We start from the raw sequence: 18,487 nt of genomic DNA, 5'->3' as shown, positions 1-18,487 counted from the left end.
AGTGTACTCTCCTTGAGAAAAAAAAACTTGCATGTATTTCAATATATTTTTGGGTGGGCATATTGCTTAAAGGTTCACATAATCAGTGTCTCATTTCGATATCACCCGAAGTAAAAAAAAACCTCACCCGATTCGAAATGGAAACTCGCTGTAAATTTTGTACTTGAACGATACAAGCGCAGTCTGAGGGGAAAGGTGTACTCTGCACTCGGTTATTGAGATGTATGATGTACTCTGCACTCGGTTATTGAGATGTATGGTGTACTCTGCACTCGGTTATTGAGATGTATGGTGTACTCTGCACTCGGTTATTGAGATGTATGGTGTACTCTGCACTCGGTTATTGAGATGTATGGTGTACTCTGCACTCGGTTATTGAGATGTATGATGTACTCTGCACTCGGTTATTGAGATGTATGATGTACTCTGCACTCGGTTATTGAGATGTATGATGTACTCTGCACTCGGTTATTGAGATGTATGATGTACTTTGCATTTTAACAACCGAAAATAAATCGCATTTTCAGTGCAGAAAAATGACTGCAATGTTTGCAGTGTTTGCATATAAAACACCAGGTCGGGAGATTGTTTTATATTCGCAGGGTTTCAAATAGTTTACGCTGTTTACTTTAGGCGATGTCCAAATCTGACTTCACAAACCAAGTGGTTTGACCCCCTTGACAATAGACGCGTTATATATATTTAAAATAAACCATCTTCCTCATATATGTACAAATGTATAATACAAATTTTCCGTAAATGTGTTAAAAGGGTTAACCTAAAACAAATATGTGTCGGTAATTAGACAATTTTAAGCGGACGTATGAGCTGTACAAAAAATCAAGTACGTTGAATGTACACAGACGCAACAAAGCATTCCTATGACGGTTATATGGCAAGTTGAAATCAAAACGTTGACCGTAAGACTACACCCAAGGGATCAAGGTAAAATGAGCCAACTCCCAATTTCAACATTTTGAGAAACACGATAAGCCAAATAAATGAAACCGTTTCCTTTTCCAAAATGAATCTGTGTTTATTTGGCTAAGTCTTTCTTAAATGATCAGTCATGTTCATGTTGCAAAGATTTGAACTTTATGGAATTTGCACAAAACTTTTTTTGCGCTTTTAAAATTTTCAAATCCTATAAGTCATAAATGTGAAAAGATCAAAGGTGCTATATGTAGTTGGCACTGTAAATATATTTGCTGCAAGGAGAAAAAAATCTAAAAAATGTATTGCAATCATACATTAGTGAATGATGCACTTACTATTCCCAATTGTTATTTTTGTCGTAGGTAGGTTTTATGCTAAACATTTTACCAGCTGTTGGTTACAATTGGCGGTAATGTCACTCACAAATAGAACAGCGGGCTAGTTCTTGAAAGTTTTGCTGCTAGACAATGATTGATAGTAGGCTACAAAGTGTTTAAGATTGTTTTCCTGAAACCAATAGTGACAACAAGTCAGCCCTCCCTGCCTAAGAGATCAGTCACTTCGCTAAATATTCCTGTCAATGTCGCTTCGTTATATTTTTGTTCAGTTTGACTCCTTTTAGGAACCACTTGTATTTCTTGAGTTAAAGTCATGGCTTACAAAATATCCATATATTTGAGGGCATTCTTTGCATATTTGTACTTATTTTGTTTTCAAACTGTTATCTTTGTCTCCATTCACATCCTTTTTCTGGTTCTTGTACATTTTGAAGTTCATTAACAGCTTGCTAATTTGTTGACCGTTTCCCCATTGTGATGGCACACTTTTGTTAACTTCTTCGGACGTTTAATCGACGAATGAATGGAAGCACATTCCAATGCGGAATGGAAATTCTCTAAGAACCTGTGGTTCATGTTTTTGAGATTTTGAATCTGTTCAGGAGCTGACCACATATTGATTTAGATTTTGTCCGCCACAAGTATCACTCCAAAGTTCAACACGGGACATTTTACCAACAAGCGTATTTAAATATAAAAGAATACTTCTTTTGATGGAAAGCATAAAAGACGCCGCGAATGTTTTGAAGCATGACTAAAAAGAAGCAGATGCAGTTCACCAGCATACCAAGTTTAAGGTACCTGGATACAAGCATTCTTAAGTTTTTGAAGGAATTTTCAGCTGAAGTTCATCACGAGCTTCACCTTTGACTTACTGTCATCAAAATAGAAAGGGTCATGTTTGAGGGACCTTTACCAATTTTTGGATATCCAGGCCTATGCGGGTTTTTTAATTATTGAAAGAAAACGGCGTATTTTCAGCTTACGGTATCAACGACCTTGACATTTGACCAACTGACCTTAAAATCAATAAAGTTCATCTGCTTGTCATGACCTCCTTCAAAGTTTGAGGTCCTTAGTCCAGAGCGTTCTTCAGATATTGATCAGACGCCGGTTTTGCAGCTTACGGTCACCACCAACTTGACATTTGATCCATCAAGCTCATGGTTCATCTTCTTTTTCAACTGAAAGTCACCGCGACCTTGACCTTGACTTCAAAATCGATAGAGTTCATATCATGGTCATGAGATGTAGAACGTTTAAGATCCCTGAGTCCAATTGTTCCTCATATGTTCCTCTTTTCTTGCCAGACCATTTTCTCTCTTTCATGACGGGCATTGTACTTCTGCTCATTTGCAACCTTCAGATTTCAAACTTACGTAATGGCTACACGTCTGGCATAGGTTTATTTTGTGTGTGTGAGTGTCGGGGTGGGGGGAGGGGATATTGAAGGCATGACAAGATGTAAATACCCCCGCCACCCAATATTTTTCTCCAATTGTAAAGAAATAAGAGTGCCTGCCTTTACGTATCTTATATATCATACAGTATGTTATTCTGTAATTAGGATTCTGAACAGTCTGGATATTTCATGGATCTAGCTTTCACTGCATTCTAGATCGAGCTGCTTTCATGACATTCGAGTTCCACTTTTGTTTATTAACAACTCGTTTTCGACTCAAACGTTTACGTCTGGACATTTGTAAGCCGCATCTTTATGGGGGGGGGGGGGGGGGGGTGAGGTGGAGACTGTTTGTCGCTTTGAATGTGTGTGTTTTCTTCATCTCTAGCAACTGTTCCCAGTTTGTTGTCATACTGTTTCCAGTTTGTTGTCATGTCATACTGTTCCTAGTTTCTTGTCATACTGTTTCCAGTTTTTTTGTCAAACTGTTTCCAGTTTGTTGTCATGTCAGTTTGTTGTCATACTGTTTCCAGTTTGTTGTCATGTCATACTGTTTCCAGTTTGTTGTCATACTGTTTCCAGATTGTTGTCATGTCATACAGTTTCCAGTGTGTTGTCATACTGTTTCCAGTTTGTTGTCATACCCATGGTCAACAGGACGTTTAATAATGTAGGCTTAAAGCCATTTTCATTGATAAAGTGTTCCAAGTAAAATTACCCCCCCTCCCCCCCCCCCGCCACACACACATATAAATTGTCACATTTAACCAAAACTGCAGTTTGCACCGTATACCTTTGAACCCTCTAAATTAGTACAAATAGAGCGAAAATTGTTAAAACTTTAAATTTAAGCGATGCTTATACGTTTGATTGCAATTTGAACATGTGGATATTTCCGTAAGAAAAGGAAGAAATTTTCACATATACATCCACATTCAGATATTTACCTTTAGGGCATTGTGAGGGAAAATAAATATGTTTTTTTTTCTTATCGGCATACACAATTAATGTGTTGTCACCATAAACTTAATTCAAATAAACCGTGCGAACGTGTGTATGGTGGCATATAACTGCCGTGAGATAACCTGATAGCGTTCGCGAATTGTTAAGTTGTTAGTGTTGTATAGCTAAAAAGGGTACATATGATAGGTGGCAGTTCTTGGCAAATTCAAGCCTGTTCTCAGTCTTATGATATTTATCTTACCAAAAAAGTATCGCAAATATTAACTAGATGGCTAGATAATTATCGCGAAAATTAAGTGGTTAACACGAAACAATTCGCGAACGCTATGGGGTTATCTTACGGCAGTTATATGCGACCATACGTTTGTCATAAAGTATACAGTCATATAATATATAATGAGTGCCTCCGTTTTTGGAAAATGGTACGTCATCATTTCAAATGGCTAAAGGCAGTAAATGTTCGGAAAACTTTATCAAACATATAACTACAAAATGCTTTTATGATGGCAGACACAAATACGGTAGTTCAAAAGACCTTATACTGAATAATTCATATTGTGTAGCTTTTGCACGCAGTACAAGATTTCACTTACACTGACAATATAAGTCTTGGCTGCATACATACACACGTACGTAGACTATTAATCTTAAATAAAGATATCAAAATGGTGATTAATTTCTGACTAATATACACTTGAAATTTAACGAAATTGGTTTTTAATCAGTAAAGGAAAGTATTTCAAAGGCGAAACTGTACGTAAAGACCCTTTGGCAATAATCTTATTCATTAAATCAATACGAATATACTTCTCAAAAATTGAAAGTTATAACACTGTTGTTACAGAAACGATCGTGCTAGAAACTATGTTTAGTGTAGTCGTAGTTCTATATATAGTTGAAATGTCTGCCCGAGCCAAGAGTATTTTTTTAGAAAAACAGATTTAAGAAATAAAGAGCGGCAGGGCTTAAAGGAATGGATTTCGTGATTGATATCATTATTAGGGTATGAACGCTGTTTGGCCGGTTACAGTGTGTGGACTCCACGCATACTTTAACAAGCCCAACTGCGTTCATTTCCCCGACAATGACATCAATCACCAAATTCTTATATTAACACCAATAGTTATTCTTTGTAGAAAATCATTTAAGAAAATTTCTCACCAATTCTTTCAACAGAACGAACCGACCGTAACCAGAATAAGTTTATCATTTGACGTCATATTAATGTTGGAAATTATCACTTTATAGTTCATACGTTAAATTATATTTAATTAAGATTGAAACGCTAATGGCAACCATACATTTATCATATCATGAATTCAAACATCAAAATGTTGATTTAAGATATTCGTCGTCTGCTGTCACAGTTCAAGCAAAAAAAAACGCTTTATATTTTCGCGATGATTCGAGATCCGATCATATCAGAAGATGTTGCGTTCATCGGAAAATATTCGCAATTGCCGAATGGCCGTTCGTTTAAGGAATGGAGATTGAAGTGCAAATATAGTTTAAGCGCAAGCACTCGTGACAGTGAGGATCCCCCAACCCGCTGTTGACATTCAAGGCAACCCGCTGTTCACATTCAAGGCCATAATGCATCCTAAGGGCGCTGTTCTAAAATGAACAATGTGCGCACTTTTTTTGGAAATCGGCATGCAAATCATGCCCGTTGTAGCATTGGGCCATTTAATTGTGATAAACAATGTTTATATTGGCAGCATTGTCGTGATCTTGTTTATGATGAAAGGCGTTGTCCCTTCGAAAGGAAACTCATAGTATAACTTTAAGATGCCCTTAACATTTTGACAAGTATAACCATTGAGTTCATGTATGTTATTTAAGAGGTTTTGAGTTTTCTTAGTATGCGTCCCGTTCGATATGTGTTCAGTAATTAGTAAATAATAAGTTAGTGTATTCTTAAAATGAAGAAGTGTTTATGTTTGGTTGTTTGCCTATTTGTCCTTTTATCTTTTGGATATGCTCACCGGACACGTAGAAAAGAAACATTGAAGGTACATGTATGTTTTACACTTTACATTTTAAGGGTTAACGTATTTGTTCAACAATAAAACATCAAAGTTCATATAATAGCTTTAATGTCTTAAGTCTTTGAAAATTTGACAGAAAGTGGTATTTTCCTTAAGCGCTGGTTACGCTATTGAAAATTAAATTATCTTAGGTTTGGATTTACAAAATATGTTCAAATGATTATGTATACCAGTTGCTGTGTAGTGTCTGTTCATAAAAGTAAGTAAAAAACCCTCAAGTTCAACACAATTAAAACAAAACTGTGAAGAATCCCTTTAATTTATGAATAAAAAATCATGTTTTTAGTTTTTTAGTACATGTACATTAATATTTAGTAGTATATTTTAGCGTCTTTATAATGTACTTATAACTATCATTACCTCTTTATTTAACATAAAAGCAATATTTTCCTGGCGATTGAATGTTATGAATGCCTTAAAAAAGTAAATGAACGAAAAAAGGTTTTGACGTTTAACACGGCATTGACGGGGGTCATAGAGCGTTTTTTTCCTGACGCCATGACGTCACGTGAGATGAGACGAGATGCCATAATGGGTGCCGTCAGGGATTCTGGCGCAGATCTCGTGTGCTTACAAGAGGTACAAATCAGTGTAATATTATTTTTTTTCCCGTTGTTGAGTTTTAATTTTGTTTTGCAAAACATATTTATAGTATATCAAAATATATTTTATAAAACAAATAATGAGCTTTATATAAAATCGTTGAAGTTATAAATCTTTGCGTCAATGACTTAGAGTGTTCATTATATAAAATCGTTGAAGTTATAAATCTTTGCGTCAATGACTTAGAGTGACATGAACATTTCACAAGAAAAGCGTATTCGAAACTGATACTTTATTACGTGTGTGTGTTGTATTGTATTGTACTGTGCGTCTGAACGATGTTTTTAATTTCGAACGTATTTACATTTCATCACATCTGGCGTTAAGTTCTTTGAACTGCCTCGTCATGGCTTTAAGATGTAATCCGGTGCTGCATCTTTAGCTTTGTTATTGAATTGGTTGTCCCTCGGGATCGTGGGATATATCTTAATGATTAAGTTAAACATATAATACTTCTGTCTGTCTGTCATATAATACTTCTGTCTTTCTGTCATATAATACCATTTAAGCAGGTGTTATAGGTAGCGTCGATCATTGCAATTACTTTCATTGAACAGTTCCATCAGCCTGTAAGTTTTGGTTGCCAATGATCTGCCTTCCGTCTCGTTTATACATCTCGATACGTCCGTGTTGAAGGACTATCTGCCTTCCGTCTCGTTTATACGTCTCGATACGTCCGTGTTGAAGGACTATCTGCCTTCCGTCTCATTTATACGTCTCGATACGTCCGTGTTGAAGGACTATCTGCCTTCCGTCTCGTTTATACATCTCGATACGTCCGTGTTGAAGGACTATCTGCCTTCCGTCTCGTTTATACATCTCGATACGTCCGTGTTGAAGGACTTTACCAAAATAACGTCCTTCATATACTGAATCAATCTGTTCTAAGGAACAGCACTTAACAATGCCGACATGTGTTACCTCATGATGATGACGCGGTGAACAGGATTACTGTTGGCATACATATCATACCTGTTCAATACGAAATTCACTTTTAAAAGTCTAAGTGATCACCTAATACCAGCTATTAACTATAAAATAGCTGTTGTTATCGAGAATAATCAACCCGTTTCATCACCTTTATGTTTACGTTAGCAATACACATCTAATTATTCAACAGATCCGCTTGAGGGCGCCTTACAGTATTACGTAATCAAAAGATTCCCGCGCCCGCCATTTCGTTAAAGCATTTCATTGGTTAAAACTTAAAAAGAGATTCAGCGCATGCGCTAAATCGAGCGCGCAACCCCACCGATTCACTTTCGTCCAGGCAGTCGAACCGAAAGGTCAGATTTTATAAGAGCTAGGATTGCTATTTAAGAAAAAATAATTGTTCGAATTAAAATAGTTTTGGTTAGTTAGTTGATGAATTATAGTACATAACATTACATATACATTCAAATCATTAAATAAATGTTTCTATTTTACTTTGTTTTGTCTACTTTATCAAGAACTCGATCAATTTGTCGAGGAATGAGGTTTTAAAACACGCACATACATATTTATATATAAATTGTAAATATTTATACGTCAGACGACGGTTATTGATTTTGCTGTCTTTTTCCGGATGGCATTCCCGCTTCGAGATATTGTGGAAGAGTTTCGGGCCGCTAAGCGGGCAAGGAGGACCCCTCCAGTACAGACAGGCCAGACGCCCAAATCAAACACAATCGCAGCAGTCCCCGCATCAGCCTCGACGGTGAATTCCGGTCTTGCCGCGGCTACAGCTGATGCATCTGTGGCGCTGACTACCGGTACTGTGGCTCTTGCAGATGATGGTCCTATAGCGCCCATAGACTTGGCTAATACGGGGAGGGTACCCACACCTCAGGTCGCAGGTTACAAACCGCCGCCCTGGAAGGCATCCAGCCATTGAATGGGCCCATCAGCATTCCGCATGTATCGGTCGCGAACGGTGAACAAGGTGCAGGTACAGAACATTTCTTTTCTGATCCGTTGCCTTTAACGGTTATTGATAACACAGTGAATCAGATGCTAAGTGTCTTTTCAAATGTTGGGTGCAACATCTCGCATCAGATTAAGAATAAAATTGTGTCTGGTGCATTTGTAGAATTCTCTTCTTTGATTGATTCTAAATCAGGTGTCGAGGAGTCAAATAAATCGTTAATGATAGGCCAGGACGGTCGGCTAATTATTGACAACAAGTCCGCACAACAAAAAGTTAACGACATCAGTTCGTGGACAGATGCTTTCTTAGTCTACATGTCCAATTTTTTGGCTGCTCATCCGGGCAGGACTCAGGAATTATTAAAATATGGCCGTGACATCCGGCTAGCTGCCAAAAAGCCTCATAAACACATCAAATTTAGACGCATTTTTACAGCGATATCCCGATGTAAGGTCCATGCAACGTTGTTAAAGAATGGTTTCCGATTTGGTTTTAGTTTAGGATTTGAAGGGTCGCGCGAACCCATCGATGCAAAAAAATTGCGATCGGCTAAACTCCGACCAAGCGTAGTTTTCGATAAATTGGAAAAAGAAATATTGGAGGGCCGAATGGCCGGGCCGTTCTTTAGTCCACCGTTTAAAATTTTTCGAATTTCTCCCATAGGCTTGGTACCGAAGTCTGATGGCGGTTGGCGCCTTATCACTCATTTAAGCTATCCACGGGCTGGCGGTAGTGTTAATGACGGCATAGTTAGTCAATTAAAATCAGTATCGTACACAAAATTTGACACAGTGGCAGACATGATATTTAAATTGGGAAGATCAACGTTAATGGTAAAGCGTGATATAAAATCTGCATTCCGGCTACTTCCAATATCACCTAAAGACTTCGAATTATTAGGCATTAAATTTGATGGCAAAATTTATGTAAACTTAAATTTACCTTTTGGCGCCAGTTGTGCACCATATTATTTCGAGGCATTTTCGACCTTTATCCATTGGCTGGTAAAATACATTTCAAAAATTTCATCACTTGATCATTATCTGGACGATTTCATATTTTGCGGGGCACATGGAACTGGCAACTGCCAACATTTACTTTCCACTTTCCATCAAGTATGTGTACAGTTGGGTGTACCAATTAACGATGGAAAAAGCACGGACCCTTCCACTGTAATAGTTTTTCTGGGTTTGGAAATTGATTCTTCACAAATGCTTATTAGAATACCCCAGCACAAAATCGCAGAGTTGAAGTCCCTAATTTTGCTCTATATAACTAGGAAGAAAATAACGTTGCGAGACCTTCAGTCACTCGCTGGTAAATTTTGCTTTTTCGGCCAGGCAATTCGTTCAAGCAGAGCTTTGTTGCGACGATTTTATGATGCAATGTCCGGTATAAAACATGAATTTCATAAAATAAGGATAACAGAAGGAATGCGCGAGGACTTCCACATGTGGCTGTTTTTCTTAACAAGTTTCAATGGAGTAGGTTACATTCCCGAAAATGCTTGGTTGGAAAACGAACATTTACAACTTTTTACCGACAGTGCGGGTAGAGCCGACCTTGGCGGCGGCTGTTACTTAAACGGCAATTGGGCATTTTTTCCATGGCCTCTTGACTGGAGCAAACATGAAGTCATGAAAGACATAACGTTTTTAGAAATGGTCCCTGTGCTGTTAGCTTGTACCTTTGGGGTCCCGAACTAAAAAATAAAAAGATAATTTTACGAATCGATAACGAGGCTTTAGTTGCCATAATCAATAAACAGTCTGCGAAATCCAAACGCGTTATGCACATTCTCAGACATTTTGTGTTAAGATGCATGCGCCATAATATTTTGTTTAAGGCTGTCTATATGCGAACAAAACTTAATAATATCGCTGATTCTATTTCACGAAAGCAGTGGGCGCGCCTTCGCCAGCTGGTACCCGACTTGGCAGAAAGGGCACCAATTCCACCACTTTTTCAGAGCATGATTTACGAAATGAGGCTCGACGACTAATTGGCTGTTCTATGTCCGGCAATACATTACAGTCGTATCAAGTCGGTTTAAACCGGTTCTCTAATTTTAGGCTTACGTATCAATTGCCAAATTTGTGGCCTCCATCCGTTGACAATTTGGTATTGTTTTTCTCATCTTGTCACTTGATGGCTTAACCGCCAATACAGCTCGCCTCTATAAATGTGCTATCGGTGCCCAATGCAAGCTTTTTGGGTTCGCGGATACCACCGAAAATTATATAATCACTAAAATTATAACAGGCATGGGAAGGAATACACGCGCACATACAACGCGACTTCCAATAACGGCACAATTATTATGCCTTATTGTTGAAACACTCCCATCCATGTTATAAATATGTACGAAAGTGCCCTATTTACAGCGGCATACACTTTGGCTTTCTTTGGGTTCTTCCGCGTAGGAGAATTAGCCGTAACACGACAGTCTGTTGTAAATCACACGTTAGCATTTAGTGATGTAAGATATACGAGCGACGGCAATTTATTGCTTACACTTCGCAATTCAAAGACGGATAAAGAGTCAAAGGGTTATATTATGCAGATCAATAAAACCGGTAAAAGTGTTTGCCCTGTACACAGTTTAAATATTTTTCTGGCACGCAGGCCAAAGATTAACGGTCCGTTGCTGTGTCATATGGAGGGTACTCCTCTTACACGCACACAGTTTTCTTCTGTATTAAAAAAATGTTTATCTGTTATGAACCTCGAATTTGCAAAGTACAACACACATTCATTTCGCATTGGGGCAGCCACAACCGCCGCTATGGTGGGTTGCACCACGGAACAGATAAAAGAGGCCGGTAGGTGGACGTCAGACGCGTACAAACGTTACGTTCGGAATGAAAATATACATTTGGTCCCAAATTTACTTTAGGTTTGGTTCATCACATCATATTACATATTATTATTATTTTTTTTGCTTATTTAGATAGAACGACGCGCGTGTGGGTCGTCGGTTCTCAATTATTAGGCATGCCTTTTGCTACGCCCGATCGCACGACGCGAACCTGGGAATTTCCAATAGTGCCTTTTGGTGGCAGGGCTATGGAGGTCTAAGCTTTAAAGCGCTTGTAAGGAAAGTCACGTTTTTGAAACATATTGATGAAGATGGACTACCTCATGTCATGATTATTCACATTGGGGGAAATGACATTGGCCAATATCCTACTAAAGTGTTAATGGCAATTTTTGCTAAAGTAATAAGAGCGCTTAAAGATTTATTCCCATCAACCACTCTCGCAGTATCGCAGATAACGCCTCGAACAACATGGCGCTATTCGAGTAATAAGCGTGCAATGGGAAATGTAAGGCGCCGATTAAATGGCTTTGTAAAAAAACCATATTAGGTATTGGGGGTTCCTTCATTTCTCATAGTATAACGCCTGAACAATTGAAGTCCGACGGTGTCCACTTGAACGAGCAGGGCAATGCGCTTTTGATTCGCGACTTTAAGTCCTGCGTGTGCAGTTTGGTAAATCATTGAAATAAATATCATCAGGTGGTCCAGCGACGCTTTATGATACGCTAATACACGTTTACGGTATGCTTTACCGTTCATTCAAGTTTGCTGCTGAGTAATGCGAGGCTCCTTTCCTTGTTGCTTTCTTGCTGCCGAGCCAAAATTTCCTTAAAGTATGAATTGTTTTATACGATAATAAACCCAGTTCTGTTTCGGGTTGTGATGCGTGTTATTTCTTTATGCTTATATTTTGGCGAGTTCGCTTCTAGTACCTAGAATCTCACATTGGCGTTCGGCAGCACTTAAATTATGATATTTATTAAGCTATTGGAATTATATAAATACAGACAGTATACTTAAAGTTAAAATGCTAATTTGTGAGTTCCGGCCATAGTACACCTTGACGGAATTCACGTTCAAATACTTAAGTTTATTTCATAATCAAACTCGTAAAGCCCAGTGGGGGCTATTCAAAACTGCTGCTTTGCCCTTTGGGGCGGTCGCCAGTAATACGCCAAGTTGGCAGGTGACCAGATTGCTTCGTTCGCTGTTCATGCTTGTGAATTCGTGCTTGTGTAAATAACATGGAGCCTCGCCATTAAATCCAAACTTTAAATGTAAATAAAACAAAATAAACTTTTGACAAGTTATTTGCTCTGTTGTTCTTATATAGCAAAAACGTATGGTTATGGTTGAACTTAGAGTAAGAGAAGCTAAGCGCTCCAATCGTTCTTGTAAGTTGAGGATTTATCGATAATACCAGCTATTAACTATAAAATAGCTGTTGTTATCGAGAATAATCAACCCGTTTCATCACCTTTATGTTTACGTTAGCAATACACATCTAATTATTCAACAGATCCGCTTGAGGGCGCCTTACAGTATTACGTAATCAAAAGATTCCCGCGCCCGCCATTTCGTTAAAGCATTTCATTGGTTAAAACTTAAAAAGAGATTCAGCGCATGCGCTAAATCGAGCGCGCAACCCCACCGATTCACTTTCGTCCAGGCAGTCGAACCGAAAGGTCAGATTTTATAAGAGCTAGGATTGCTATTTAAGAAAAAATCCCTCCCACCCACCCAATTGCCGTGCCTTTTGCTTCTTAGCTCTTGATTAGTTTAAAGTTATGTTCATAAATAGCGGCATGTGTTGCATTTGTCTGCGCCCGTTTTGCATATCTGTTTTCAGCATAGCAGAAACATCCATGGTCGTATAAAGCCACCACGACGAATTTGAAAAGTCGCTGACCACTACGCAAACACGGGTGCATATTCTTCACGCGTGGGACCTAAACTCTCATCGGATGGACAACTCGTGAATTTACCAGCGGCGTGGCTCCTATTAAAATCGTGATATTTTGTGTTTGTCATGTATATAATGCTTTATGAGTTGTGATTAGCGTTCGGCAGCACTTAAATTATGATATTTATTAAGCTATTGGAATTATATAAATACAGACAGTATACTTAAAGTTAAAATGCTAATTTGTGAGTTCCGGCCATAGTACACCTTGACGGAATTCACGTTCAAATACTTAAGTTTATTTCATAATCAAACTCGTAAAGCCCAGTGGGGGCTATTCAAAACTGCTGCTTTGCCCTTTGGGGCGGTCGCCAGTAATACGCCAAGTTGGCAGGTGACCAGATTGCTTCGTTCGCTGTTCATGCTTGTGAATTCGTGCTTGTGTAAATAACATGGAGCCTCGCCATTAAATCCAAACTTTAAATGTAAATAAAACAAAATAAACTTTTGACAAGTTATTTGCTCTGTTGTTCTTATATAGCAAAAACGTATGGTTATGGTTGAACTTAGAGTAAGAGAAGCTAAGCGCTCCAATCGTTCTTGTAAGTTGAGGATTTATCGATAATACCTCGCGTAAACAAGCCTCTTGGAATGGACGTGACGGCCGTGATAATGTTTATATATACATATGTAATAGTAAATAGTCTAACAAAGTCAACAGTGAACTATTAAGAAATCCACTTTGATAAAGCCCTTGGTTTAGACGAGTCTCAAATGCCAGCAATTGTTATAAAACGTATAGACAGCCCTTGATTAAGACATGTCTTAAGTGCCAGCATTTGCTATTTCACGTATAGACAGCCCTTGGTTCAGATTTGTCTAAAATGCCAGCATTTGCTTTTAAAGGTATAGACAGGCCTTGGTTTAGACGTGTATTAAATCTCGTAACACTGTCTGGTTAAGTATAAAATGCACTTTTAAAAGTCCATTTTTAATGCGAACCCACTCTACCTCGCGTGCAGATACCTCTTGGAGTGGACGTGGCGACCATTGTCCGGAATCTATCCTCTGTGTATCCATATTCCTTCAGCGATCTTCACCTTACGGACGGCTCGTTACCATCCCAAACAGAATCGAAAGGTATGCCCGTCTGGGCAGACGGTTCAAGACTGAGTTCTGACTCGAGACTAAACATTAGAAGGTCCATGTCTCAATTAGGACTTCAGATACAAATTTGAAAACGTTATATAATACGGTAAATAATTTATGAAATGATATGTGTAAGTCAAAATAGCATTAGGATTCACAGTTTTGAGTCTTGAATAATAATAATAATAATAATAATAATAATAATAATAATAATAATAATAATAATAATAATAATAAAAGCTTTACTTACCGAAGGTTACACATTTAGACATATGCGAACATAATTATATTCTAATTTTCAATATGGCCTTCAAAGAAAAGAAACAAAAGGAAAACAAACAAACAAACATTATCCTTGAAAATAAGTCACCTGTCAATGTTAAAACTAGAAAGATACATTTGCATCTGAACTCAGACTTGAGACTGTTCGTTAACACGGGCCTAAATCTTAATTGTATTGTACATGTGTAACTGTCCCACTACAGGGCATTGGTGGTGAGAATTGTTACTTACGTGACGTCTTCTGCGTAATGAATTCTGTCCACGCATTCACAGTATACAAATTTGAACTAGCAAGTGTGTGATAAATAAACCAGCTAATAATTTGTAAAATTTAAATAAGAGATAATTTTCCAAAAAGAAGCACTGATTGCCTGCTAATATACACAATATTTCACAAAAATAAAGAAGCCACTTTTACCTCTGCAGGTCTTAATTTCGCAGGCGACGTCACATATATTGCCACTAACAAATGTCACTTACATTTACACAGACATTCTACCAATTGTGTTATTTAAATGAGTTTCATTAAAAAGAAATTAAGTCTGTGTTACACTTGATTTTTGTTGAACTAGGTTGGTCCCTGTAGGTTTAAAGTATTATTTAAACCCTTTATAATAAAGACCCAGATTAAACGTATAGAGTAAGTGTGATGTAAGTGTTATTAAAGTAAAGTTTGACCTGGATTGTAAACTAAAAATGAAAATGAATTGTGCAAAGGTTTCAGTTTATTTTTTCATTAGTAGTGTAATAGTTTATTCAAGTTTATGTTTGTACATACTCATGTTCGTGCATGTTGATACAAGTGTGAAAACATATCCTGTGGATTTTTATAGCAAGAACACTCGTCCTATATCATATAGCTCAGAACATTCAATGTCTTTTACTACAGTTGGACCATGTGACACAAAACGGCTAGGTACATTGCTCACCTGTGTTACAATCAAAGGCTGCGTCAGCCGGGCCGAGTCTGGGGCTATAAACGAGTTCCTCAAATGTGTCGTGAACTGTTGTGGCATCGAGTTTGAAGACCTTTTGAGGAATGATTGTCAAAATTGTCTGCAATGTGTGGTACTGACTGTATATAATCCAGCAGATCTTCTAAAAACGTAAGCTCATACATGTGTTTTAGGAAAAAAAGTAGAAATTTGAGTTTTTCTTCTTTTTTTTGACAGTAAGATGAAACTTTTTGGACAAGATTGAAAATACATCTGAAAATGTGAAGAACAAGTGATATGATACACATGTAACTTGAAATTAATTTCACAAATATATACACACAAAAAAAGAAAATTACGAAAAATAATACTTCCATACTGTCTCAGTCTAACTCCATATACAGTTAAAAAACTTTGTGTTTCGAATTACCTTTCCTTAAGATTTTTTTCTTTATTGATCGATCTGTACCGAATTTTGTAATATTTATTGTGGTCAATATATTAGCCCTAGGTAGGTGGGGAAATTTATTTCAATTGTTATTTGGCTACAGTTGTGGGTCACCAGTTCCAAATCTCTCAGTTCCATCGCTAAACTCGCACGGTCTCCTGTTGTTATCAAAACGTCCCCTGACTAATACGGCAGCCGTCGAGTTCTATCCAAATGATCCAGAGATTCTTGCACATGGCTATATAAGAGCAAAGGTACGTTCCATGCAATAGGTGGAAAAACGTACGGATGATGATTATTATAAAGGTTGCGAAATGCTACCGTAATATCACGGGTACGCGTGTGAGTACTCCTTTTTGTTTATTACGTCATCAAGATTAGTGTAAATAGTAATGGCATTTACAAAAGAACTATGAAAGTGAGTGTATCAATGAGCAATTTCGCAACCTCTCTTTTGTCAATATTCGTTTAACCTGTTTGTTAGCCTTGTGAAACTGTCGACCATGCATTCTCTGTAAAAAAATCTCATCCGATTCGTCATTCCTGTTTCAAGGCTCCTTTTCTCTCTTCAGGTTGACAATAAAATCACGGCAGCTTGCATACACGCCAGTCCATTGGGTTCCTTTAATACAGAGCGTAAGTTTGGTTGACACAATCTTATCAATTGTGTGTATAAAATTCAACTATATTTGTTCTCAGATTCATTATTTAAATAGTTGATTATTTACTTCTTTCATATGTCTTTTATTGTATCCCACAGCAGCTTTAAAGAGGCGTTTCCGGTCCGTGCAGGAGCAGCTGATGTTTGAGGGACAGCAGGTGTTCGGTGCCTTCCAGTCCTTGCGCCCACTTGTGCTCCTCGGAGACTTCAACGTAGGACCGAGGACAAGGGAAGCAGAACCGATTGCAGAGGGTATTGATCAGTTGTTAAATATCCAAATAACGCTACAAAAACATGAAAATGGCTTTGTAATGTCTTTGAAATTGAATACTAGTATAGCACATTTTAGGAAAATTCGTTCCATTTTCTGAACAGTCTCAGACAAACACTTAGACACTAAAGAAATATTGTTACCGTAAATAAATTTAATTTGGCGCATGTTTTATGTTAAACATTAATTACAGTAATCCTGAAGCGAATGAAAATGACATGTAAGACAATTGACACTCAGATCGACCAATTTATTGTGTATTCATCATTCCCTGTCAGAAGCCTACATGATTCTGGCCCAGCTGTTCAGTACTGACGTTGTGGATTGTTGTACTGTCTGCCCAGGAAACCCGTTTATCAAATTCAACCACGTGATAGACCACATTTTCGCTGGAGGAGCAAGTGTGAAAAACGCCAAGGTTAAAATAAGCTTTATTATGCGTTTTACTGTCCTCATTGAAACACGACTATCCGTTCATTTGAAATCTGTGGATTCAAAAGGCCTTGTCTGACTAGGTGACCACAAATCAAACTCACATCTGCCCAGGCCGGGAATTGAACCCGTCCCGGATGAGAAGCGAGTGCGCTACCACTACGATAAACGAACACTATGAGTGTACTGTGTGTGGGCGACTATGTTTCTTTTCTTTTTTGCCATTTGACCGTTGTGTCATTTTTAAATGTAGTATAAGTTTCCAAAACTGTTTATGTCACAGTTACTTCAGGTTGATCACGCCATATGAGTAACCTGTATCCAAACATTTCAGCGAGTATTCACAACCGACGAAGTTTCTGTCCAGCCTGGTACTACACGACTTCCGGTTAGCGACCATTTCGGTGTCATAGCGAATGTCTGTTTTCGCACCCCTGTGCGCAGACACTGAGGTTAAGATATACATGTGCCAATAAACTTTTCTTTTGTTGAATGACTAAATCTTTGAAAAACTTTGTGTGATAAGTTAAGGTAATGGGAAAGTACATGGATAATTATTGCGCTCAGGAAAAACAAAGACAAATGTAAAATATAAATTTAATTTGGCCGAAATAATGGGCTGCTAGATTGTAAATGAAATTAACATAGATATAAAGTTTTGTCAAAAGCAGCCAAAAATCCTCAAAGCAAGGATACACTACATCAGAAAGCATAATAAAGTGAAAAAAAACATAATATAATATTCAATATCCTTAAATAAAAGAGGGAAGAAAATGGGTAACTATGTAAGCAAAGATAAAATTGAGAACTTGTTCGACAAAAAGAAAGAAAAGAATCGGGCGGGAGGGAGGGAGAAAACACACGTCCGAACCGGATTAAAACTAGAGAACAAGTGCGAAAGGCGCCAAAATAAAGAAGGGCGGACAATTAAACATTCGGCGCTAAGAAAGAGTTCCCTCCCTTGATAATTATTAAATTTTCTCAAAATTAGTTAAATTATTGCGCTCAGGAAAAACAAAGACAAATGTAAAATATAAATTTAATTTGGCCGAAATAATGGGCTGCTAGATTGTAAATGAAATTAACATAGATATAAAGTTTTGTCAAAAGCAGCCAAAAATCCTCCCAAAAAAAACGGCCAAAACCTGAACTTAAATACCAGAATCTAAGTTAGGAAGCCAAAGCGACAAGCCGTGCCGCGTCAGTCATGCTAGAAAATGAAAATCTAAGGTAGCGAAGGTAACAGTCGGATTTCCAGTTACCAAACAATTGAATAAGTTCCCCCGGCACACCGCATTTAAAATAGAAGGAAGCTCCTCCGCGTCTGAATGAGTGCATGGTGTATTCGTGAGCGTGAGCAATCGGAAGTTGCGTCATAATTCGTCG

The 18,487-nt window shown here is 37.8% G+C and overlaps 1 protein-coding gene across 4 annotated transcripts; it reads left to right on the top strand.

Annotated features, from left to right (window-relative positions):
• The first annotated feature begins 5,515 nt into the window (after positions 1 to 5,515).
• LOC128245008 (uncharacterized) lies at positions 5,516 to 17,594 on the top strand. 4 transcript variants are annotated; one of them, XM_052963198.1, is made up of 9 exons: positions 5,516 to 5,651; positions 6,129 to 6,266; positions 13,946 to 14,063; positions 15,244 to 15,460; positions 15,841 to 15,991; positions 16,310 to 16,373; positions 16,501 to 16,650; positions 16,948 to 17,087; positions 17,436 to 17,594. In XM_052963198.1, the coding sequence occupies exons 1-9, from the start codon at positions 5,562 to 5,564 to the stop codon at positions 17,550 to 17,552; spliced, it is 1,185 nt and encodes a 394-aa protein (XP_052819158.1). In that variant the 5' UTR covers positions 5,516 to 5,561; the 3' UTR covers positions 17,553 to 17,594. The 4 variants fall into 4 exon arrangements, with proteins under 4 accessions (XP_052819158.1, XP_052819156.1, XP_052819159.1 ...); XM_052963196.1 differs by having other exon boundaries at positions 16,498 to 16,650; XM_052963200.1 differs by having other exon boundaries at positions 5,554 to 5,651; positions 6,068 to 6,266; positions 16,498 to 16,650.
• The last annotated feature ends 893 nt before the right edge of the window (positions 17,595 to 18,487 follow it).

This window comes from Mya arenaria, chromosome 8 (assembly GCF_026914265.1).
Source record: "Mya arenaria isolate MELC-2E11 chromosome 8, ASM2691426v1".
NCBI classification, from domain to species: domain Eukaryota; kingdom Metazoa; phylum Mollusca; class Bivalvia; order Myida; family Myidae; genus Mya; species Mya arenaria.
The sequence above is the reverse complement of the archived record's forward strand: the minus strand, read 5'-3'. Positions and strand labels throughout refer to the sequence as shown.

What these genes read in the sequence shown, in the direction of transcription:
- LOC128245008 (XM_052963196.1), top strand. Translation starts at nt 5,562, where the DNA reads ATGAAGAAGTGTTTATGTTTGGTTGTTTGCCTATTTGTCCTTTTATCT. An exon ending in CCAGCAGATCTTCTAAAAAC is followed by an intron (nt 15,461 to 15,840) that starts GTAAGCTCATAC and finishes ATTTGGCTACAG; the next exon opens with TTGTGGGTCACCAGTTCCAA. An exon ending in ATGGCTATATAAGAGCAAAG is followed by an intron (nt 15,992 to 16,309) that starts GTACGTTCCATG and finishes TTCTCTCTTCAG; the next exon opens with GTTGACAATAAAATCACGGC.